Source organism: Alligator sinensis, unplaced genomic scaffold, assembly GCF_000455745.1.
Source record: "Alligator sinensis unplaced genomic scaffold, ASM45574v1 scaffold442_1, whole genome shotgun sequence".
NCBI classification, from domain to species: domain Eukaryota; kingdom Metazoa; phylum Chordata; order Crocodylia; family Alligatoridae; genus Alligator; species Alligator sinensis.
In genome coordinates, this window is record NW_005841829.1 from 2,841,076 (window position 1) to 2,866,517 (window position 25,442).

General features: G+C 42.6%; 1 protein-coding gene across 10 annotated transcripts in view; it reads right to left on the reverse strand.

Moving 5' to 3' along the window:
* The window catches only part of CD44 (CD44 molecule (Indian blood group)), a 92,299-nt gene that overhangs the window by 44,591 nt on the left and 22,266 nt on the right, over positions 1 to 25,442 (reverse strand). For all 10 annotated transcript variants that reach the window (XM_006014653.2, XM_014516891.2, XM_025209783.1 and 7 more), the window contains exons 2-3: positions 6,607 to 6,772; positions 676 to 812 (exon numbers count right to left, since the gene is read on the reverse strand). In XM_006014653.2, coding sequence (XP_006014715.1) covers positions 676 to 812; positions 6,607 to 6,772 — 303 coding nt within the window. The remainder of the gene's footprint in view (positions 1 to 675; positions 813 to 6,606; positions 6,773 to 25,442) is intronic.

Consider the following 25,442-nt stretch of genomic DNA (forward strand, 5'->3'; position numbering starts at 1 on the left):
TTGGTTCCCCCTGCCACTTTCAGAACAGGCAAGCTATGGCTGCAGCAGCCTCCAGGCATGGCTTGCACTTTTCTTGGGCGGAGCCTGCGTTCTCGGGCTGCTGCCAGGCTGCCTGCAGGGCTTCCTGCAGAGCCATGGAGCTGCACAGAGCCTGGTGTTTTGCTCCGTGGCTGTAGGGGCAGCAAACTAAAGTCCCTCGAAGGAGTTTTAGTTTGCTGCGCCCCAAGTCATTTACGCCACTGAATTCCCTTCTGTGGCTGGAATAAATGCGCAGTACGCCACCGAGGCATACAAACACTGACTCCATTAAAGTGGTGCAAAAGCATTTAGCCCGCTTTAAAGTTTCATGCACATATGCCTCTTGTTTCTCCTACACATGGCCCTTTATATCCATAGTACTGCATTTCACTTGCACAAGGCTCTGAGGCCTACAACCACACATTAAGCATGACTGCAAAAAATTGTTTAGTTCAAAATATGACTAGAAAAATTCAGTGCTGGTATCAGCAGTCACCATTCTACTGACTGACAAAATGTACTGGATCCTCCAATTTAACAAGGAAACAACAAAACAGATGTAATTCAACACAAAATCTAGTTTTCAGTAACCTGAGTGAAATATTGCATTATTCCCGATAGATTTGTTCTCAAATATACACTAAAATAAATACCTACCTGATGCATTGTAACAGTAAGTATCATAGGGCTGTGTTGTATTTGATGAAAGTACATAAATCCCTGTATAGTTTGCTGCACAAAGATGATAGGGGTTGATCCGTGGAAGTACAATTTTGTCTTCTATGAAACCGTACCTGTGGAGAACAGAGTGAAAAATAGCATATATTACAACATATGGAAGATATGTTGCTTAAGGATCTCAGATAGGTCACCTGCAACTAAGCTACAGCACTGCATACAGAATAAGAATTGCATTGCACCATAGAATAATAATAATCTTAATTCTTGTCATGGAACTGGCTCCTTTTTCACAGCATCATTAACTACCAGCAACCATCTATGCCCAATGCCATTTTGCATGTAAACTTCAACACTAGTACCCAAAATGAGTGGGCCCATCAGGCTGCAGTGAAAACGAAGGAGAAAAAATTAACACACTCTTTGTTCAAAGAGATGTTTAGGTGCAGCACGAAGGAATAGATCACTGATTTTCTTACAGTGGGTGACATTTTATTACTTCCAGTGTAACAGACGGCTCACTGCCATTTTGCACTGAAACTGCATACCACAAAACCAACAAAACGGTGAAGATCAAACAGAATTAAAGATGTGAAGCAACAGTGAAAAATATGCTAGTCTTTCTAAAGTACAAAGCATGGTAAAATGATAAAATGTAACACCTATAGGATATTAGCTAGAAATACTATCTCCTTCATAGAAACAATGCTACAATGCTACCAATTGTCCATTTCAATCGATTTTAGGGTTAATTCAACTGTGCAACAAGTCATTCCTATTTGCAATTCAATATAAAAAATCCGAAATTCTATGAATTTATTAGTTTCCCTAAAATCTATTTAGTTGGTAAGGTGAAAAAATGTTAGCAAGCCCAATGCTTTTTTGGTTGGTTTTTGGTGTTGTGTGTGTGTGTGTGTGTGTGTATGTGTGCGCGCGCGTGCGTGTGCATGTATGCGTGTTCAAGAGCTGCTACTTCTCAGAGGTAATGGGGGCACAATCCAGCACAATCCCAGCCATGGTTCTCTGAGCTTTTTTTCAGTTGGCATCTGTCATACACATCTAACTAGATGAAAGTGCATGGTTGATATTTATAATCCTAAATCTCTACTGTTCATAAAACATACTTTTATTAGATACTTTAACCTAACACCTGGGGTATAGATGGACATAACTATATTGCTATCAAAAGTTACTGATACCGACTGGTATGTCTGCATGAGTTTGTAGCAATACAAGTGTACCAAAACCACTCTTTAACTCTGCTACATCTGCTGTCAAAATTGGGGTGACTCAGTTCACTTATATTGTTGCAGGGTCATGCAGATGAAACAGTTTCAGCATAGTAGCATCCTGATCAGCAACTCCCCCACCCTTCTTAAAATGCCTACAGATATATGGTTGTCTATGCTATTGGTGTGTTAGAAGCATTAGTTTTAGATCAATGTAACCAGAGTTAAGTTGATCTAAATGCCTAGGCATGCAGGTGTTCACAGGGCTTATATCACCCAAAATGTGGTGTGCTCAGTTATTAGGAATTAGGATACAGAGTTAACCTGAGCTACAAAGGATTAACCACCCAGCCTCCTGCATGTCTGCACACGTTCACAGCTCAGTACTGGGGCTGGGAGAGCCCAGCCACTTGTCCCAGCCCCAGGACTGTTCTGTTCATACCCTGCCTCCCAGACCTTGACTCGGCTGTTTTCAGCTCCCTGACTTCCTTCCCCCTGGACCAGGCAATGCCCTTCTGTGGACCCAGCAAGCCCCCCAGACTCGCCAGCTTCCCCTGGATCTGCCAACTCCTCCTGCGCAGGCACCAGCTTCCCCCAGTCCTGCCAGCCCCTCCCCCAACCCTGAGTTACGTACCTTAGGCTGTCCCCATGTAAAAGCAAGGTCACAGCCCTCTACTGTGAAAACCAGTTCTTCCTATTCCTTTTACACTTTCTTTCCCATCTTCTCATCTTACCTATCCAGAGTACACACAGCTCAGACTCAAATAGCAGACAGAAGTCACCTCTCAGAGCATTCAGTGCTTTTCCCTGTACGTGGAAGATTGTCTCTCTAGTCCTTCATTTGGCAGGGTTTTAAATGATGCTCCCACTTCACTTGTAACGCTTGCTATCAACAATTTTTGCCTGATATTTTCTGATAATATGGTTATCCTTTCTCTCCACAGGACTATCTGACAAAATGGTGTGGGTATTTCTTTGATTTACACCTGTAAACAGGCACAAGACACAGCACTGGCATAGCAGTTCTTAGGATTTGCAGGAAACCTTAAAAACAGTAGGGGCCAACCTTTTTGGCAGGCATGTCACAAATGAGTCCTGCACCCCTGCCAAGTGCCACTCCAATCCACTTCCCCAGCCCCATCTGTTGCTCTGCTTTCTGCTTCCTGCTCTATCTGCCACTGTGCTGCTTGCCCCCTTGCATACCACAGACAGAAGCTGCTTGTGCCACCTATGCATAGTTGGAGGGGAAAAAAATTATTTGGGGGGGGCTGAGTGTGCGTGCATGCATGCATGTGTGCTCCACCCCCCAGCAGGTAAGTCTGTGGGGCTGGGTGTTAGGACGACTGGACCCCAGGTGGCTCATCTAGCAGTTCAGGGTGGCTCCCACCAATGTGCACACCCCAGTGGAGGCCCCAGGGTCACGTGTCCCCTGATCTGTGTGTGGGATTGAGGTGGCTCCCACTGCAGACTGTGGTTTGCGCCCTGCTGCAGCTACCACTGCCTCCAGACTCGCACGATGCCATGTGCATCCCACCACGGGGCGGGCAGGGGGCGCAGCACAGCCTGGCAGCGGCAGGCACGTAGCATCGCACCACTCCTGGGGCAGTTGCAGTGGGGAGCAAAGCAAAGCCTGCAGCAGCAGCCACCTCCACCCCACACACAGATCAGGAGGCACATACCCCCCCAGGCCTCTGCCGGGATGCACACAGCATCAGGAGTCCCCCCACACCCCTGGATGAGCCGCCCAGGCTCCAAGTGTCCCACCGTCTGGCCTGGCCGGGACCCCATTCACCCAAGCCTCTGGCCCTGCCTGTGCCCCGCTCCCTCCCTCACCCCGGAGGCCTTGATCTGCCCTGCCACCCCCTTCTCTTTCACAGAACTGAGTGGTATCTGCCTGCTGTGCTGGGCAGCCAGTGATCTGCACACTGGGCTGCGATCCTGGCTGCATGTGCACCCCTCCCCACCCCTGCTGCACCCTCCTGGAGCCCACAGCCAGCCAGGCTGACTTGTGGCCCTAGCCACTGCCCCTTGTTTGGAGGGGGGGCTGAGCCCCTTTAGCCCTGGCCTTCCACCGTCTATACACCTATATCACAGCCCCTGCTTGTAAGTGGGCTAACAGTAAAAACAGTGCTTGACTTGTGCACTGTCAGAGCTAAATGTTTTCAAAGTACCACACAAATGTTAATTAACAAGTTGCTTTTTATACTTATTATACCAATTACCCTTCATAAATATAATCTTTGTCTCTATGACTAATTTAAAAGCACTTTCATTCAGTTCTCACACAAAGGGGGAAAAGAGCTAGAGGCTTTAGAAAAATAAAACTAGGTTGAATCAAACTGAGAGCAGGTGATTTCCCCTTGAGATTACATGTAGTCATTTTAAACAGTATTGTTTGGTTTCATTTTTCTTCAGGTTTTTACAGTACAGTACCAACAAAAAGTTCAGGCAGCAAACTTCAAGGAGATGAAGAGAAGCCCATTGAGGTTTTCTACCGTAATAAGTTATTGAACAAATCCTGAAAATGCTATTCACTTCTTACCAGCTCTTTCTAAGGATGAAAATCTATTCAAGTTATTTGATCCATTTGGCTTTAAAAACCATTACACATGTATGAATCTACATTGTTTGATAAATCCTCTCTGTTTTTTGCTTCTGAGTCTTTTCTACACCTGCTTGTTGGAATGACCTATGTGATTTAGAAGAGACTGTTTTCACAATGTGGTCTGAGCTCCTGCATAGCAAAAGCCACAAGATTTCACTGAATTAATTCCTACTTGGACAAGCACATAGCTATTAGAAAAACATCCAATCTTAATTTAATAACTCCCTGTGATAAAGAATCCACTACAGTTACTGTGTAAGTTGTTCTAGCATCTTATTACTAACAATGATATAAATTTGCACCTTATCTGGAGTTTGTTATATCATTGTCTTCTACAACCCATATAATCATTCTCTGTAAAAGTACTTACAAACTGTGATCAAGTCATCCCTTAATATTCTTTCTTTGATAAATTAAATAGATTGAGCTCCTTGTGTCTTTGATATAAGACATACCTTCCAAATCTAAATAATTTTCATGGCTCTTTTCTGAATACTTTCCAGTTATATGTCCTAAGGTTGTTGCACTAGCCTTTTCTGTCCACAGTGTTGCACAGAAAGTTTATCGTTAAGCTGATTATTCACTAAGTCTTTTTTTCAGGACAGTTCCCCATGCTCTAAGTGGGCCCTACATTCTCTGTTCTTAGATGCAGGGCTTCTACATTTGGTCAGGCTGAAATGGCCAAATACCATTTGCATGTGCCCAGTTTACCAAACAATTCAGATCATTTTGTATCACCGACCTGTTTACTTCATTATATACAGAAATTGAAATCTTTGTGACACCTGCAAATATTATCAGGAATGATTTTGTTTTCCTCCACATGTTAATTTGTGTAGAGATAAAAAACAATTGTTTGCGATTCCATAATAAGTATACCTTCCCATGGTGATTCCCTATTTTCAGGTATACTTATTACACGGTTTCATTCAAGATTTGCCACTCATAAGTGACACGGCCACCTAATTAATGCCTATTTAAAAGCAGCTGTAGTTCCCATTGTATAACAACTATGGGGTAATACCTACTCATTTTCAAACCATAAGGATGTATAAAGAGAACAACTGAGGGGTTATAGTTAGGGACCTACTCAGTTCGCAATTTTGCAGATTTTGTGGAAGTCACAAAATTGGGTGTTGTCTGAGAAATTAGGCTGTGTCTATGACAAATAAAAATAAAAAACTTACTAAAACTAAAATGGTGGCTACCCAGTGGGAGCTAATGGTCTTCACGGCTGCTGCGACCTGGCCCCTTAGTCTGCTGGGGAAGGGGGAAAGAGGGGAGCCGCTGAGGTGAAGTGGAATAGCCAAGATGGTAGTCTTTCCCCACCCGCCACCACTGATTGGCTGAGAGGTCTGCCTTTTGCATCCATCTGCACCAATCAGTGGTGAAGGGTGGGACCACCAGGGCCCCTCAGCCAATCAGAGCACTGCAATAAGCCTGTGAAAATGGCAGTCAGCCTGTGATTGGCCCATGAAATTGATTGTCTTCCTGCTTGATTTTAGTAGGTCCCTACTTATAGTAGATTACAAACTGAAGCATACTGGAAGCATTGTGACCAGTTGGGAGGCACCATACTTCAACAGCGATGCTACAATTGCAAAGCGTTCGAGAAATCGACAAAAAATTATCCGAGGTCTAGAAAATGTGATCTGTGAGAAAAGTTGGAAAGAATTGGCTTTGCTTATCTTAGAGAAGATTGAGGGGTCACATGATAAGTTTTCAAAGATGTACGTTTACTATAAAGAGGAACGTTATAAAGTGCTCTCCATATCCAGTGAGGTTAGGACAAAAAGTAAGGGAATTAAAATGCAATGGAGGAGACTTAGCTGAGACATTAGGAAAAAAGCTTACTGTCTATAAAATTAGGTACATTCTAGAATAGATTACCAAGGGGGGGGGCTGTGGGATCTCCATCACTATTGGTTGTTAAGAGAAAGTTGGACAGGTATCTATCAGAAATGGCTTAGTTATATTTGATTGTTCTTTGAGGCAAACACATGGACTCACAGTTTCTTCCAGCCCTATTTTCTGTGATTCTATGGAATATATGTTACTGCCCAATAATCACCTTACCTGCATGTTTCAAACCCAAGTTTGTATGCTTTTTCCATTTGTTCCATTGTTGGCAAGGTACTATTGAGAGCTCTGCAGAGTACAACTGCATCTTCTCTCATGAGACTGTAGCGACGATTTTTCTCAACATGGAAAACCCCAGCATATCTGCAACTTATATTAAATTCTGGAAATGGAAGAAAAAAGAAACATGATTAGACTGATGAGACGTGTATTTCACTGAAATCCTGGCATGATTTTATTTTCAAGTCTATTGATATTACAGAGAAACCTCAGGATCAGATAATCATACTGGATGGGCTCTAAATATAGTGCTCCAGATCCTTCCCTCAGATCCCTTTTTGACCAAACAGCTCAGAAATCCTTCACCTTTTTAAGATCAGTAGCTCTATGCTTTTGTGAGGTGTCTAGCACTTCCACATGTATTTGAAAATAGTTATAAAAATTGCAGATGATTTAAGCATGCTGTGTGAGTCTTTGTAAGCTTACTTCTATACCTAAAGAGATGGTATCTGAAAATCCAGGTCCATTTTAAATATGTTTAAATCTAAATGCCTCATGTACAAAGGGAACAAAGAGAAAAAGGTGAAAGTGGTTATAAATTTGGCAATTCCTGATCTACAGTATCCATCCTTATTCTAATTTATCTTATTCTGGTCACTTTAAAATTGATTTTTTAAAATTAAAATATACATCAAGCAAGAACTAGCATATTTCAGCAAGAGTTCAAGAACTGTGTTCCTTTTAGGCTTAGATATTTTGATAAAGACAGACTCTTTAGACTATCAGCTGCTGCAGTTGTAGAAAGCAAGAAAGTACTCTACATCAGAATTCCTAATAACACACAAATATTAAACTGCTAAATGCTCACTCAGCTGGCCAGGAATGGTTGGGAAATAACAAATACGTGTAATCTCAGTGCAAGAGTGAATGAAATTGCTCTGTCATAGTTTTGCAAATCTTTCCTTCCAACCAGAAAGTTGCCTTCCTCCTCCCCCAGACATCCTGATCTCAGTTTCATTTGGAAGCATATTACAATCTGGCTGTTCAGGAAGATAGTTAGCTCTTCGCTGTCCCCCAAAGCACTGTGGGGCAAGACATAAGTAATTTTAGCGAATGCAAAAATATTTATTTAAAGACACCAAGAAGAAACATCATGCCCATCCATTCCTGCTGTGCCAAACCCATGGGTGAGACAGGAAAGCTTTGCTGAGAAAATATGCCATGTCCTGTCTACAGATCTCTCTTTCTGGCATGTTTAGAAGCAGTGGCAAAATGGTCTCAGGGCAGCTTCACCACTCTTTTCTGGGTTTGATGTATGTGAAGCAAGTAGACTGGCAGAGGCATGCATTTTGGCAGCACACTCAGGGACACCCATCGCGCAGGGACATCCATTTCCATTATGAGGAGGTAATACAGACATCTAAATTGTGCTGCAATGTGACATGCAAATGATGTCAGCCTATATCAAGTTGGAGTCATTTAGGATGATCTCTGTATTTGGGCCAGATTCCTGAAAGCTTAAGCACCTAAGCAACATTAAAACTTGCAAACAAATATACAAATGGAAAACCCCTCCTTAGTCCACTCAACTTCTTCCCCCATTGACTTCCTATTGCCTTCAAAGGTATCTGCTAGGAACCTGAAAAATCAGACCACTTAGGTACAGAAATATGAGATCAGAAGACTAACTTGAATGTAGGACTGCAAGGGACCTCCTGGATAATTTTAGGCAACCACATCACATTCCTTTAATAAATGTATTTATGGATTGATTAGCTTTACATGCCATCCTTCCCAAAAAGACTCAGAGTGGCTTACAACACAAGAGAAAAAGAATTATAGAAACAAAATAAAATATTAAAATAATATTAAAACAAATAAATGCCCCTCATTGAGAGGGAAAAAAATCAAAAGCAACCCACCTTATCCAATCTGTTCCCACTCCTCTGCCTCTGACCAAACTCAACCTCATGTCCCGAACTATATCACATACTTCCAGTACCTCCCTCAATGCCTCAAAAAACATAAATAAAAACAAGAAATTGGCCCCTGCCAAAAGGCAGGACCAAAGGGCTCCTTTTTAAAGCCACAGACTGATTGAAGCCTTTCCTTGAGCTCCATCTTAAGACTAAGTTTTTCTTGTACTTTGGGACCCTTTTTTAAAAATCGTGACCACATTGTAAAGTTCATCTTCTGGCGTGGGGCCATGAAACACTGAACAAGCAGTACATTCAGCCCCTGACAGAGGGAAGAGCACTACACTGTTCTGTACAGACTGCATCAGCTGACACAGGGTGTGGGACAAGAGGTTTCAAAGAGATCTTTTTCCTGGAAAGATCAACCTATATGTTTGTGTGTAGAGTAGGGGGGGGAAAGACTGTATGATCCTAACAGCATTAGCACATGAACAAATAAAAGAGGAAAGAAAAAGAAAATGTATACAATGAGCATCTTTCTTGATGGCGTAGAGAAGAAATAGAACGTAGGTCTGGAAGGTGAGTAAAGACTCACTAAACTTCAAAGCAAAACAAATGAACTCAGCTCCCACTCCACCCATCCCTCCAGAAGGAACTTGATTGCAGTTTTAGACTAAAACGCCATCCCCAAAGCATGCAAAAATGGACTAAGCCTTTCTTTCCAGTGGGCATGTCTACACATGCATTAATGAGCTTTTCCTAATGCACATTAAATTTAGTATCTCCAATGTGAGGGTGTTTATATACACGCTCCAGGAGTTGGGGTGGGGTGGTGCTTTAATTAGAGCATCTCCAAGAGCTGCTCTAATTAAAGGGCCTAGAACATCTCAAATGAGCTATAGATAAAGCACCCCTGCCACCATTATGAAGTGCGGGGACACTGATAAACAAGACACAGGAGGCTGACGGAGCATGGTAATTGCCATGCTCCAGCAGACTCGATTAATTAGCACAATTAACCAGGTCTGTTTCGATGGGATGGAATTCAAGTGTGTTGGAGCAGCTTCCCTGATCATGTATAGGTACCCTGAAGTACTAAATTAATGCACATCAGGCTTTCCTAATGTACAGTAATGCAAGCACATGATTTTTAGGTGATGTTTAATGCACAGTAGCCTATTTTGCTGCACATTAGCATAATAGTACAGTTTTTAATGCACTGCTTCAATGCACAGTAAAATAGGCTACCATGCATTAAAGCACACATGTAGACACGCCCAGTAAAATGCAGAGAATGATTCATATTAATTTTAATCGGAATTCTATGTGCATCAAGATGAAACCAATCTAATATCTTCCAAATATTATAATACTGTTTGCTAATATTTTTTAAAGAGATACTACACAATAATCTCTCTGCTATAAGCTTCAAAATACAATTCCTAAACATTTTAAAATACAACAGAAGTAATAGGAAGGTTCTCTAAAATCCGTTCTTTTGCCATATGCTTGACTGATGAAGTTCTTTTATAAATGCACACATCAAAAATAATTTATACTAGTAAAGGAATTACTTCTTTTTGCAGTTGCTATTATATGTTAGCAAGCTGAGGTAACAGTATCAACAATGATATAGTGCTGCATAATCACTAACGTTGCAAACGACAAGAAATATTTCCTTCCATATGGAACTGGAAGCAAACAGGAAAATGGAAGAGTAAATCAGATGCAGACTGTATGGAATGTAAAAGGATTATCGTTATTTACATAGGAGTAGCAGTGCTGTGGCTCTGATAATTCTTTAAAGAGTTTACAATATATGGGTGTTTTTTACACATGCTCTGAGGGAGGTGGGGGGGATGGACGGCTTTACTTAGAGAAGCTCTCAGAATCAGTCTAATTAAATTGCCTGTTGCATCTTGTGTATCAGCATCCCTGCGCTTCAAAATGGCAGCAGGGGTGCTTTAACTAAAGCTTAACAAACAAGCTTTCATTAAATAGCCTCTGCTACCATTTTGAAGTGCAGGGACAATGATATATGAGATATGGAGGCTAGCTGGAGCACACTAATTAGCACACTCCAGCAGACTCAATTAAACTCTGATGTGCTGTAATTACAGCTCGTCAGAGCAGCCTCCAGCACATCTACAACCACCCTATGGGCCCAATTGCACATTAGCAAATGCTTACTCATAGGGGAAGTCATACTAATGACAATAACAAGCATTGCACCAGGAAGTAAGTATTTTGCCACTTTGGTTCTAAGTGTATAGGGGATATGAGATGGAATGGGAGTAGAACAAGGAGGATGAAGTTTATAAACATGGGTGACTGGTGCCTCTTGAGTCAGGGGAGCACATGCCCCCCCCCCCCCCCGACACCAGTCAGTGACCAGGGGTGGGGGTAGCTGATCATGTTGACCAGGGTGGGGGGTCCCCCTGTGGGCAATCTCACTCACCAAAAAGCAGCCACGTTGCTTCTGAAAGTCCCACGGCCACTTCTGGAAGTGGCATTGCCGCTTTTGCTGGCGACTCCATTCCCCGGCCAGTGCTCCCAGAGGGGGCGCTGGCTCTCCCACCTGCCCCCCCCCGCCCATCACCTAAACAAGGAGCATGGTCCCTGGAGTATACTCCCCACTCTCACGGGGTGCACGTGCATCCCTGTGCACCCTCTACACATCGCCACTGGTTATAAAAATAAGACTTTGTGGCTGTCTGCACAAAATTCTCCATACAAAAAAAAGCCAAAAATGTTTTGCATTAATCAAAACATTTTGTTTTGACAAAATTGAAACATTTCATTTTTATGTTGTATAATAACAGCCAATTAAACTATTCCAATACAAAATGTCATTCTAAAAATAACAAAAGGAAATAATTTTTCCTGTTTTTATTTCCCCCTCTGAAATTAACTTTTACCAGAATCAACATGATTTTTTCATGAAACTTTTCACTTGCAAAGTTCTCTGGAATTTCCAAAATACTGTCCTATGGAAAATGGTTCTATCAAAACTTGAACCAGTTCTAATGGCAGTCAAGTTGTGTGAGCCTTTGAAAGCAAGAATGAGGAGCTAGAATATGATGCAGAAGCAGACGAGAATCCAGTAAATGCATTTTAATCTCTCAGAATATTTGTTGGCCAGCAAAGCTCAAGAAGACTGAATCAGGCTAATTAAGGAGAAGCTGGTGTATAGTAGTCTCAGACGCTGGCAATAGCAGTCTCAGACATTACTCTCACAGAGTGCATCCACACATGCAAGCATGTTCACTTGCAGCAGCTCAAATAGAAGCGGTGCAAATTTGAGCCAGGGCTTTTTGCCTTGGCACACGTGCTCGGATATGCACTTCATTGTGGAGCAAATTGTGCCACTTGGGGCACCTTGCCTGGCTCCTCCCAGATCTGCAGCCAGGGGAAGCCAGAGCCCAGGGCCAGCACCTGTGCTGTCCCCAGCAGTATAAAAAGCTGCCCCGTCCTAGCCCCATTTATACACAAAGCTGCCCTGGCAAGCATCTCAGGGCTACTCACTCTCAGGAGCTTCTGGGGAAGGAGCCTCTGGGAGGAAGCTGGCCATACCCCTTCCTTTCCCAGGCTGCTGTTGCTGTGGCTGCTTGCTGCAAGCTTGGTCTCAGAGCTTTTGGAGAAAGTTGGCCGCATCCCTTCCTGCCTTGGGCAGCTGCTGCTGTTGCTGCCCCGCCCAGGGGGGTGGCCCTCTGCTGCACGCAGTTACCCCCCTCAGGGAGGGGCCCACTGCACTGCACTGCACTGCACTCCAACACTGCACTGCAGCTCCTGCACCCCTGTTCCAGTCTGCTGCCCAGCCCACCGCCAAGCCGCAGTCGGGGGGCAACCTGGGGAGGGAGCCTGCCCTGCCTGTAGGTCCCTCCCCCACCATCGCTGCCAGAGCCTAAAGGAGCCTTGCCTGCCCCAGCTGCCTTGCCAGGCCACCCCCACCTTCACCTCCACTGTCACCAGAAGCACAACCTGAGTGGCTGAACTGGAGGGCTCCTACCATCACTACTGCTACTGCTGCTGCCCACTCTCAGGAGAGAGGGAGATTCCCTGCTGCACCACCTGACACCACGCCTGCACTGGATCACCTCCTAGTTGACTGACTGCTCCTACCCTCCTCCACAGCTACCTCACTGCATCTGATCCTGATTTGTCTTCCTGCCAACTGCTCTGCTGCTGAGTGACTGGCTGGCGGCCTGAGGGGCTTCTGGACAAATCTTCCACAACCCAAGCCCCTCCACTGCGCCAGCCATCTTTTACACCTGCCTCAGCAGCATTCCCTGTGTGTTTTATTTGGTTTTTTTTGCCCTTGTGTGGTAAGTCTTGTGGTCCACTCCCCCGGACCTGGTGTTTGTGTGGCTGAATGAGCCAGCTCGAGTTTCCCCAGCCCTTGTGTGTGGTGTGTGTGTGTTTGTTTGTTTTTCCCCCTCCCCCCCCATATTCTCAAAGCATAGGCCTCCTGGTTTCTTTCCTGTGGGGCTGTGGCTCAGTGAGCTTCAATTTGCTGCTTCTTCCCCACAACCCTAACCTGCCCCTACTAGATTCACCAGCCACACGGAATATTTTGTTTTTCTCTATTATCTTCTCTGCCTTCATGTGAAACAATGGCAGGGCAGGAACAGCCTGCCCCTGCAGGATCTTTTGTTTTTCTTTATTGTCTTTCCTGTCCTCATGTGAAACAATGGCAGGGCAGGAACCTTCTGGGTGGGCAGATGCCCCCACAGAGCTTCCCGTAGCCCCCACTATGGGGGTGGATCCCAGCCAATCCCCCACGGGGATGCATTCTCCTGCAGTCTCCACCCCGGAGGCAGAGTCCAACCAGCCCCCTCCAGAGTTGGAGAAGCCTGCAACCTCCACTGCAGGGGCAGGTGGGACTCCGGTAGGGAGCCAGCAGGGCCAGGGGTCACCCCTGACCAGACCCCCCCGCGAGGGGTTCCCAAGGCCCCTCCCCCATCATCGGGGAATAAGGGCAAGGGCAGTGGGAAGAGCTCCTCTTCAGCCTCCTCCACAGCTGGGGGTGGGAAGGGCAAGGGCCCTGCCCCAAAGCCTAGACCACCGGCACCTGAGGGGACCAGGTGCACCACACCAGCCAACACAACAACTCAGCCTGTTTTTGGCCGTAGCTCAACATGGCCCCATGTGGGGGGGGGGGCCGGGGAACCACAGTTATGCACAAGCCCCACTTCTTCTATCCCCTGGAGAGGAGGTGGGGAGCCAAGAAGTACATCACCTGCCTTCTCGCGGTTGACGGCACCCCCCATCACAGATCCAAGCAAGATGCACCAGCACACGTGCGCCTTCTATAAAGACCTCTTCTCCCTGGATTCAACCGATGCCGAGGCCTGTCAGATCCCCTGGGAGGGACTCCCGCAGGTCAGTGTGGGTGACCAGGACTGGCTGGAAGCTCCTCTCACTCTGGCTGAGTTTTCGTGCACCCCTAGTTGCTGACAGACAAAACTCATGACATGCGTGCTTGTGCAACTGTATCTGTCTCTGTCTTGGGCTGTGGGAGACACTACCGCAGGCCTGGCTGCTAAGCTAGTGTTACCAGTTACCAATCAATCATGATTCATTCAGGGACCAGCTCAATATGCAGGACCTAGCTAATGTAGCCAGTTAATTGCCATCAATTCGCACCTACAAAACCAGACTAAGGAGAGGAGATAATCAGTACAGACAATCAACTGCCAGAAGACAGAGACAGTCAGTTGCACAAGCGCCCATGTCGTGAGTTTTGCCTGTCAGCAGCTAGGGGTGCAGGGCCCCAGAACCTCCCTGCACTGATCTCCTTGACAGTTGGCAGGCTTTGTGGCCGCAGCAGGGGCTACCATCCCTGCAGCTTTCACCCTGCTGCGCCTTAACCCACACAGTGTCACCCTTGTCACGAGTTTTGCTTGCCCGCAGCTTGAGGTGCCGTTCCCCCCAAACCCCGGCACCAATCTTCTTGAAACTTGGCAGGCTTCATGCTCTCAGCAGCAGCTACTATCTCTAAAAGTTTCATCCAAATCAGACAAAAAACAACAAAATTATAGATATTTCATTGATTCCCCATTATACCCTATGGCCAGATCTCAGAAGCGGCTCCGAAGCTTTGGAGCTGCTTCAGCCAGATCACAGCAGAAACCCGGTCCAGGGCTCCAGAACAGATCCCTGGCATCCAAAGTGGCCGGATCCAAAGACGGATCGGATCGCTGCCGACCCACACAGGCCTATTAATTGTTGACTTTTAAAGAGGATTAGGACACTTTCACTAGGACATCCAAAATCATGTACAATTTGCCTGATTTGGGGCTGTTTCAAACTTGAATCTTAGCCTAGGTGCACTAAAATATTGGCTACAATTCACGTCTTTGTCATGAACCTTGGCTTAACAGTGATCTAAGTCTGGCCAATTTGTGGTTTTATACTGTTATTACATACATGACATTAGGAGCCACATGTCTCCATCATTGCTGAAGCCCCATGGTATTGGGCAATCTACCCATTTTATTCTGTCTGCAACCATTCAAATAACTGATTCAATTGGACTACTCATATGCTTAATGTATTTGACTGATTGTTTCCATCCCTAATAATTTTACAGGACTCTTCTACAAGGGAATGTTCAAATACAAAATCTACCAGAATACTGATTACTTTGCCTATAGCTCTTTCATGTGCTGTTAGGAGGAAAGAAATTTTACATTACAAACATCTCTGCTCAGGATACAATATTCATGAAAGAAGCACAGCACAGCTACATTCAGCATATCCATGATGCTTTATAGTTTCAACATGCCATGCACATATTAACTAATCCAAGCAAGGCATATATATTATTATCCCTTTTTCCTTTTTCTTCTTCTTTTTTTTTTTACAAATGACAAAATGCAAAAATGCAGACATAATGAGGTTAAGTGCCCTGCCCAAAGCAGGAAGTCAGTGGCAGGGCCAGAATTAGAATCCAGGAGGTCTTGTTTTATGGCCCCATACCCTAATTTTGAGACAATGTTGCTCTTTATTTAGTGATTAACTGATTTCACAAAATGCTTTTATTTGTATGAGACAATGTAAAACCCTATTGAAAATAAAATGTAGGTTCTAAACTAAAGTGACAAAGTGTCCTTTTCTTTCTTTGCTACTGAGAAAGATTCCAGTCTGCCTCTGAATGAAAGAAGAACTTGGGCTGCCAAGTCTGGATTTGGATGCCACTACAGACTCCATCTTCCCAAAGTCAAAGAGTATTCAGATCCTGAGTTTTGGGATCAAATTCTCTGCTCGTATAACTCTGTTGATATGCCAGGAAATAATGTTACTCTCAATTCTGGCCCGTTTCCATACCTAAGCAGCATGTGATGCCTCTATTACGGACCCTGTCAACTTGTCAGAAGTCTTGATGAGTCCAACTGTAAACCTGCTTACAGTGAGAGCAAGAATCAAACCAAAGCACTCCCTTCTGCTCTGCCTTTCACAGCTGGCAGCTTTGGGAGCTGGTATGGCCATGTTCTTCCCCTGACATCCATGTGACGTACTCTAGCTGAAAGATTATATTGTTTAATAACAGCTCTTAAAAGAAGCAAAAATTGCACAACATGCCTTAATTGTCATCATCACTAATCTCACTCAGACCATGAGACTTCAATGACTCATCTCAAAGTCACTGAATGCCCCTGAGCATGTTTTTGATTTAATGAGCATGGAAAATGTTCACATGCATACATACTCTCTTCTTTCTGCCTCGCCTGGAAAATCAGGCTTCTTTCTCCTTCCTCACCATTTGATATCCAATGGTACTCAGAAAGCAGCTGCTAAGTCTTTCTTGGCTAGCTCTTCCCTACTGTAGGCTCCTCCTGTATCTAACTCAGTCCATGTCACCTTGTACGTCAGTACAGCTTGTCAAAAAGACTTATTTATGTCTGATTCAGGTTGTTGCTCTGGCCTAGCAGCTGCATTGACTACTTAACTTCCAGATCAGTTGCCTGTGATGAGAGCTGAACATCTCTTGACTGAAAGGGCTGGACCCAATGATCTTGTGATGTCCCTTCCACCCCTAATGCCTATGAAATGAAACCACAAACACTGCCCTGCAGACATATGCTGTTATCTAGTGCCCACCTGTGATCTAGCTAGCTGAGCAAAGCTAAAAAGCTCTGCCTTTTCATGAAGGTTTTGAGACGTATCCAATTCATCAGCACCAATGGCTTTTCTGTTGCTATCACACAGCCAAGCCAGGTGCATTGTCATGATCATTTCTGCAAGCCTTACTCAAAATGAGTAACATTTATGCATGCAAGTGCCCCCACTCGAGTCACTTTTCCATAAAGGTTATGGATCAGCCTGTGGGTGGTTTACTTTGGTCTTTGCTTTTTCTTTTCAAGATGCAATACCTAGACCTGTGATACCAAGGTAGGAGATTACTTTTCACCATAAAATACAAGGTTTTGAAAATTACAGAGACTCAACAAAGTGACTGGAGCAGTAGGCTGTTTGCAGGCACTTTTGCCTCACTTTACAGAAAACCTGGATGTGAAATGGGGTGTAGACATTCAAGGTCGTAAGGAAAGCTTCTTAGTAAAACCACAATGTTTGTTGCCATGGAATCAGGAAGTGCTCTGTTAGCTGTTCTCTTGGGGATTTTCCTGTCTGCTCTGTGGTTTGAGATGACTGATAACAAAAAGGCAATGAATGAAGGCTGCAAAAAGAGATAAAGCTTGGGTTTTGATAGCAGCAGCAATTTCTTTTTATATTCAGTTTAAGGGAATGCAGATGTTATTTTTCAGGATCTTGTAATCATTTTGCCATGGGTTTTTAAACAGGTCTTGTGCTGATTTTGTTTTAAAATTTCATGCAACTATGCAAGCATCAACTATGCACTTGTCACACAATACAGCATCCTGAATAAAGATGCTGTTTTCCTTCCTGTCTTGGTAATACAGATCATTTTGTATTGAGCATTTTGTATCGGCTCATCTTTCAGGAGGAGCTTGCACTTGTTTAGCCATTTGTATTTGCATTTCAAGTATTACTGTTTACTTGGATATGTATTAACAATGGGCTCAAGGTACTTTGAGCCCAGGTTCTCTCTCCAGACAACTGTTGGGGGCTGTAGGATTGCAAACTATCCTAGAGTCTTAAAGATTCAGCCCTAAATTCTCACTCCACACCCATCTCTAATTTGTGTTTATATTTTTCAAGGATTATCCTAACCTGCTTTTAAAGAAGTGTTTACAGAACTGAATAAAAATGGGTATTTCACACATGACTATTGGAAATACACTTGAAAGACAAAATCTCCTGCCATCTGGATGTATTAAAAAGAAGTTAAATGTTCTCTGCTTGCACAAATACTAAGGTATTCTGAAAGCTGTTAGTTTTGGCTGCTTGCAGAATTTCAATAAATAAAGCTATCATTCAACGATTACTTACTACAGTAGGATGCAGAATGGCCCAAATGCTGTTCAGCCTCCTTTAATGTTATTATTTCCTGAGTAGTCCAGTAGCTCTTTAAAGTGCATTAGTAAAGCCCATTCACTAAAGAAATCCATGGTTCAGTCAGCTTGTAACAGGATACAGAAACTTCCACCTTTACATCAGAGGCTGAAATAAAGCCAGGCCAGCCCCTAGTGGCTGAAAGCTGTCTGATAGCTTTTGCTAGGTTATTTGAAATGAATCCCTATTCTCAGTTCAGTAACTCGTAGACGAGTGTCTTCCACACTGCAAGACACCACTCAGGGTTGCATTCTGTAGGCCCTAATGAGCAAAGGAAAACTTTACCAGAGTGTATGTGAATACTGATTAAAATTCAAGAGTCAAACTAGCATCCACAGTAATTTAAGAAGCACCCAATCAAAGAGGTAGCTCTCTTTTATTACCCAATAGAAAAGTAAAGATCAAGCTAGACTCCATATATGAACAGTTTGGCATTTTTATGTATGATGATCACCACTCAGTAAGTAGATTATTGTCTAAGATAGCAACAAAGGGTAAAAAGGGTCATCCACCATCCAGGTACTCAGAGCAACAACATGCAATTCTCTCATGCTGCTTGTACTGCCCGTGATTTGTAGCTATTCTAGTCTGGGTACAGGCAAACCTACATTAGTAGCAACTTCAAAAGGGGAGGAGGAAATGCTGCTCAGGAGCATGAAGCATTGCACTCACTTAAATCCACACAGAAAATAATATTTTTATATTCACTACAAACCAGGAAGCAAGCTTTGAGAAGAGCAAAGGGCTCCAGGCAGTAGGCACTCTACGTTTTGCCGCTGTAACTCTGTTACTAGACTATTATGTTAATTAGGTGTATCATTTAACTTCTGTCTTTTTAACTATCCAATGAAATGAGGATAACACTTGCATCATTTACAGAGTTGCTGTTGTAAGGTATCATTAAAGTGTCCTAAGATAAAATACCAATACAAGGTTGTTGTATGTAATGTGTTTTTCACAAATACTTATGATACAGAGGATGAAGGTACTGCAAAGTAAGTACCATTATCAGGAAAGCCCATGTGTAACTTAACGTTAAGCATGTGCTTGCCCACCTTGAAATCAAATCACAGGACTATACCCAAATTAATTAAAAGCTTTGTTTAACAAGTGTAGGGTTACTCAGAGGCTTTAAACTAAACAGGCACATAACTACTTAGATAATTCAGGACTTTAAATTCGGGGGGGCACATACAGTATGAAATAAGGAGTTATAGCCGCCTTAGTGTGATCAAATATTAAAATATCAATATTAATAAATAAGAAAAAGCTGATTAAAGGGTCAGACAAAACAAACTGGAAGACAAAGAGATAACAGTCTCATATCATAAAATCATCATAAAATACTCATTTGAAGAAGTAGAAGACAATGTGATCCTCAAGCTCTAAGGGTAACCATGTTTTCTATTTAAGAGAACAAAACAGAATGTATTTTTTCTCATAGTGAGCAGCCCTACTAAATCAAATTCAGCTATACATTACTTATGAGACAATTTCCATTTGTAGGATTTCTGTGAGGTACCAGATGTATGGTACAGTGGACCATGCTAGATGCACAGCAGAGATTAGATGAGGCAGGAAATCTTTGAAAGGCTTGAAGGCCACATGGCAAGGAAAGTGAAATAACTTCTTAAGATTCCGAAATGAAAGGAATAAAAAAATAGACCTTCTGTGCAGTCTCTCAGACACATTACATAGTGACTTCCTTAGAGTGGGACAGCACATGGAATTAGGTATGAGATTTTGAAATATTCATGTCTTGCTTTCTAGTTCAGATCCAACAACGTTGGTAGTAGGGATTGAGAATTATGAGTTTGACTACTTGCAAAATCACTAGATAAATATTACATAGAAACTCAGAGGCATAGCCAGGCAGCTCCACAGTCAAAGCAGCCATAATGCACAGAGGCAGCATTTCCCAAGTGCTGATTGTGGTGGCATAGTCAGCCGCTGCTGCAGTGACAGCTATTTTGTGCTTCCCCCATACACATAAAGGCAGTGCCTAATAACGTTTCTGCCATGGTTAACCTCCATCAGTTACAGTACTGTAGAAACATACTCTTTCAATTCCAAAATATCTGAATTTTACTACTGGAAATTAATAAGATCTCCATTAGCTGATGATAATGGTAGTTCTCCTAGCCTTTCTATGGGCCCAGCCACAATCATAATATTGTTTAAACACAGCCAATTTTTTTTTTTTGGGGGGGGGGGGGGGGAGGGGGAAGATTCAGTATAATGAGTTAATATATTTTACTTTGCTGTCTACTAGCAGGAAAAAAAACCCTGCTTAGTGTTTGGCACTTAAGAGAATTTTCAGCCCTAATAAACCAGATAATGAGATACCTCCTTACCTACAAAAGTGGTCTCTTCAGATCCTGATTGGGAATATAGTGATATGGAGAATTTCAGCAAGTCCACTGGGAATTCTCTGATAAAATATTATTCAGTAGAAATTGGCGATTTCTCAAAAGTGAAACTATTCACAAGAATCCTCTGGTATGAATTTTGTTTGAAATAAAATATGAGGGTTTTTAGAGTATGTTGAACATATATTTTAGAAATAAAATGTCAGCAAAATCCGACAATTGGAGATTGTCTCCTAAAGTGAGGGTGGCTAAAGAGGGGGTCACCCAGGGTACAAATAGAAACCCCTCTTCATTTTGAAACGCAATTCATTTACACTTAAGAAAGATTAAGAAATGTAAAAATGTGGAACTGAACCAAACTATATTTATCGATTCAATCCAGATGCAGTTTATCAGTCTACTAAATTCTCAAGATTTCAAATTTTCCTCCCAACTCAAGACAGGAAAATCATCTATGCTCTGAAAATACTTGTAAGGCAGGAAATAATTTCTGTCTATAGTGCTGGTATGTGACACATACTGCATTTACTTGAGTATAAGATGATCCTGATGACAAGACAACCCCCCAAATTATATTCTACATATGGTAAAATTATAACTTTGATATAATTTTCCAGGTATAGAATCAAATTATTGGAGGTTGTCCCTGTCCCACTGCTATAACAGGAAAAATAAATCTGGGGGGGTCAGGTAGTTTCTTTGCTCTCCCCCACCCCCCCTGCCTTACTGTCAGACCCTGCTCTCTCTGAGCATGTAGAAATGAGGAGCAAAGTTGAAATAGCTGACCTTGAAATAAACATAGCTGTGGTACTCAGCATATACTAATTTGTATATAGATTCAGTTCCTCCAGAATTGATGCATTTTTATCTCTTTTGAAACTGCTCTAAGTTTTAGCACAGGTACTCCATGAACACACCTTTAAGTAGCACTTTGCTACTTAAGCACTTTGCTTAAGGTGTTCTATATACACCTACTTGTATATAGAACAAGCAATGTATGATATTAGTCCAAAAACAAAAGGCTCCTGATTTACCATATAGTTCTTTGGGCTGGGCCCCAGCAGAAACAACAGTTTCAAGCCATGGTGAAGCCCACAGGTCAGCACTGCTCAGTATGTGTGTGTATTCCAGATACCCCCACAAAGGAGCCATGTGCTAATTAGCCCCCACTCACGACTGGAACCAAGTGTTCTTGTCATGAGTCCTGGGATCCTCCAAAAATATATATGCAGATGAGTCATAGGGCAACCTGGTCCGGCTTTACCTCATGGAGGGCAAGGCCATGTTAATCATATATGACAGGCTTAGAGAAGGACCCACAGAAGGCTTCTGGGTGAACTATTTAGGTACCCATTTGGTGATTTTTTTCCACTTAAGATTAGTGAAGAAACAGGAATGATTGGAAATGGGAAAGAAACATGCAGCTCAGCTATGGGAGGGAAGAGGAAGTAAAAATGGATGAAATGTAGTGGTTCACTATGACTTGAAAAGGAGAAAGCACTGAGGGGGACTGCACTCAATGTGCACTACCATGTATCATTTTCAGGTGGGCTACACTAACCTAGTCTTGTGGAAGGCTTCCATCAACATCTCAGTCTTTTGGCTAAGATCAAGTGATCAGTAGAGAGCTCGATCTATGTCTTAAGGGCAGAGAAAGAGCTCATTGGGGTGTTAGGATAAGGAGTGGTGGCTGATAACCAGAAGGTAGGAAGAGAAATGAAAAGTGGAAACAAAGGTCTGTGGCAGAGCCACTTATGGAGTTTTGGTGAGCTTTTGCATGGGGGAGGAGGTACTGACTTGGCCCGCAACAGCTCATCAAACTTCCCTAAGTGGCCTTCCAGCCCAAATAAGTGTCCACTCCTGAACTAACAGAAACAAGGCAAGGAATAGAAAACTAGTTTAAAAGAAAGACAAGAGAGACAATGTTTTTAGCAAAAGCACCCCAAGTGGGAGAAAATGAAGAGTGGTCCTGATACTTTTAAGCTAGAGTGAAGACCGGGGGTTGGACTTGATGATCGGGAGTCAGACGTGATGATCGGGGGTCAGATGTGATGATCTGTTCAGGTCCCTTCTGACCCTATGAAACTATGAAGACAGTGAAAGGAGAATTAAAAGAGGTGTGGGAAGAAGGTGGTACCCAGATGGAAAAGCAGGAGGTGATGTTAGAGGCAATGAGAAGATTTTATGAAGAGCTATATCAAACAAAGGAAACAGACAGGAAGAAGATGAAGGACTGCTGGAAGAGATTGAATGGAGAGTAGAGGAGGAGGAAGAAGCAAAGAAGATGGAAGAAAAGATAAGCTTAAGGGAAGTGGAGAAGCACTTAAAAACCTTAAAAGAGGGAAATCACCAGGAGCAGAAAGACTACCTATGGAATTTTACGAGAAGTTTTGGGCATGGGTAGGGAGGGATATAGTGGAAGTTTTCAAGGAAATAGCGGAAGCAGAGGAGGCAGGGAAAAATTTTACAAGAGTCATTGTGATCTTACTCTTCAAGAAAGGGAAGAAGGAACAAATTACACTCCTTAATATGGTCTATAAGTTAATTGCCAAGATGCCGGCTTTGAGGATGAGGAAAAAACTCCAGAAGATAATACATGAAGACCAGGTAGAAAGATTTCTGAAAAAATCAGACTGTTCAGAGATACACAGTCCCATATCTAAGAGAAGAAAACAAACAGAGCAAACCTAGATTTAGATAAAGTATATGACAGGGTGGATCATGATTACATATTCAAAGTGCTAGGAAAAATGGAGTTTCCAGAGAAATGTATAGGTTAGATAAGACTATTGTATAGAGAAGTGAACAGTCAAGTCCAAATTAATAAACATCTAAGTGGGACCTTTAAAATCCATACAGGGGTGATGCATGCATGCCCCGTGTTGCCACTACTATCTGTGTGCAGCATTGAACCATTAGCACAAAGAATAAGAAAAAACAAGGTCATAAGCTGAGTCAAGATACTGCAAGGGGGAGATGTAAAATGTGTATTATACATGGAAAATATAAAAGTAGTAGGTAGAGATAGACTTTCAATTGAAAGGGTGCTAAAGTATACATCAAAATATGAAGAAGGGGTGGGGGGCTAAACTTGTCTCACTAAACCAAGAGAAAGGACTGATGGGAGGGACAGAGAGTTTCAGGTGGTTACTGAAGCAATAGTTTTTTTGTGGGTTTCTGTATGAAGAAAAAGAGTTCTGTACGAGGTTCTGTTGTGGGAAGTTGATATATGTTGTTTAAAGGTTTAATATATGTAGCTGCATATTTTTAGAGATGTAATTGTTTTGTAATATGACATTTTGGTAAAACAAGGGTGATTGGTAAGCGTAGGGTGATAAGTGTGTTTTTAAGAAAATGTGTTTAAAAAAAAAGGTTCCCATCAGCATCTTTGCATTTTTGGCACCACGGGGAGGGTGTCAGGGTTGGCTCTGGTATTTCAGTGCCTCCAGGCCTGGCCCCTGTGGAGGGAACACCTGCCAGCTGTTTTAAGGGCCAAAAAAAAAAAACTTCCCATAGGCATGTTCATCCAGTGTAGGCTATGTGTTTTATAGTCATGCTTGGCACTGGCTGCATTTAATCAACTTCATAGTTGGTTTCCATTACTGAGCACATGCTGCTTACAGCAGCAGTTCAAAGCTAGACAATGTATTTAGTGGGGTTTCTTTCTATGCAAACATAAGACAGAGGTTTTTTTCCCTCATGCTGGGGGTGGGGTAGGAGAACTGGGAGGGGAACTCAGCTAGTATTTAAGTAAATACAGTATATGCCCAAATAACTCCAGATTTGCCCAAAGAACTCAGAAATACTCCAGGTAAGTATTTCTAACAGATCTGTACTATTCTGAGTCTGTTGTTTAGTCTCTTGTTTAATAGCCCCACACTGAAAATGCTGATGTGTAATGTGACCTGAGTATGGAGCTTTTTTTATGGACTGTCCTTGTTGGTGAATCTTCCAAAGTCATTGGTTTTATATCTGTTCTGTGGGTAGACATAATGCTTTGGTCTTTTAATCTGGCAACAGTAATGACTTTTAAAATAGCTTTATTAAAAATAGGAATTAAATGAATATCATTAAGCCAAGCAACCACTGAATCACTGCAAGTAAGAACAAGAAATGTATTTAATTCCTTAGCAGCTGCTGCAAAGAAATATGCTGTTAATGGAACTTCTAACCATGCTTTATTTGCTTGGCAACAGTTGCTCTAGTAAACATCCTGAGCAAGCCTATGTAGTGTCATCACTTATGGTAAACTTCCCTGTTGGCTGTATTAAATATTATTTTATTTGTAATGGCTTCACACAGACTTAGAATGACAATACACAGACTGCATCAGAACATGTTGCAGCTGTGTAGCTGAGACAAATACTTCAATGGGAAAGTGAAAAGCTCAAGGCGATGAAATCATAGTCCTGGAATAAGACAGTTATCAAATATGTCCCCTTGAGATGATGAAAACATAATGACCAAGGCTGACACAAGAAAAACTCCACAACACATAGTTAGTGTAATCCCAAAGACTGAATAAGGGAGTAAGGACAAGTAACCCATGCTGACTTCTAAATTTTTGTCAGGCTTGATTCCATTAGCTCTAGGTGGAGGTATTGACACAAATTCAGAAGTGAGTGAACAATGATGGGGAGAACATCTGTCCACACTTATTGGAATTTTAAAACAAATTCTTCTTTGGTCAGGGGGAAGGGGAAGGCAGTGTTTCCAATGGTTAGATCTCAGAACTGGGGATCATAAATTCTGAGTTCATTTTCTAGCTCTACCACTGTCCTGTTGGGCTATGTTGAGAAAATAATTTTGCCTCTGTGCCTCAGTTTTCCCATCTGTTGAATAGGAATAATGATAATGAATTCCTGCATAAAGTGTTTTGAAACCTAAGAAAGAAAAATGTTATAAAAGAGCTAAGTGGTAGCTTTCTTTTTCTTCTTGATGTTCCCATACCTGGAAACTGGACGCAAAAGTGATACAAGTGATCACATAGGAAAACAGCTGAGTTATGCTCATTCAAGAAGACCAAACCAGGTAATACAACAAATTTTTTTTTTAAACTGTGGTTAAAAGC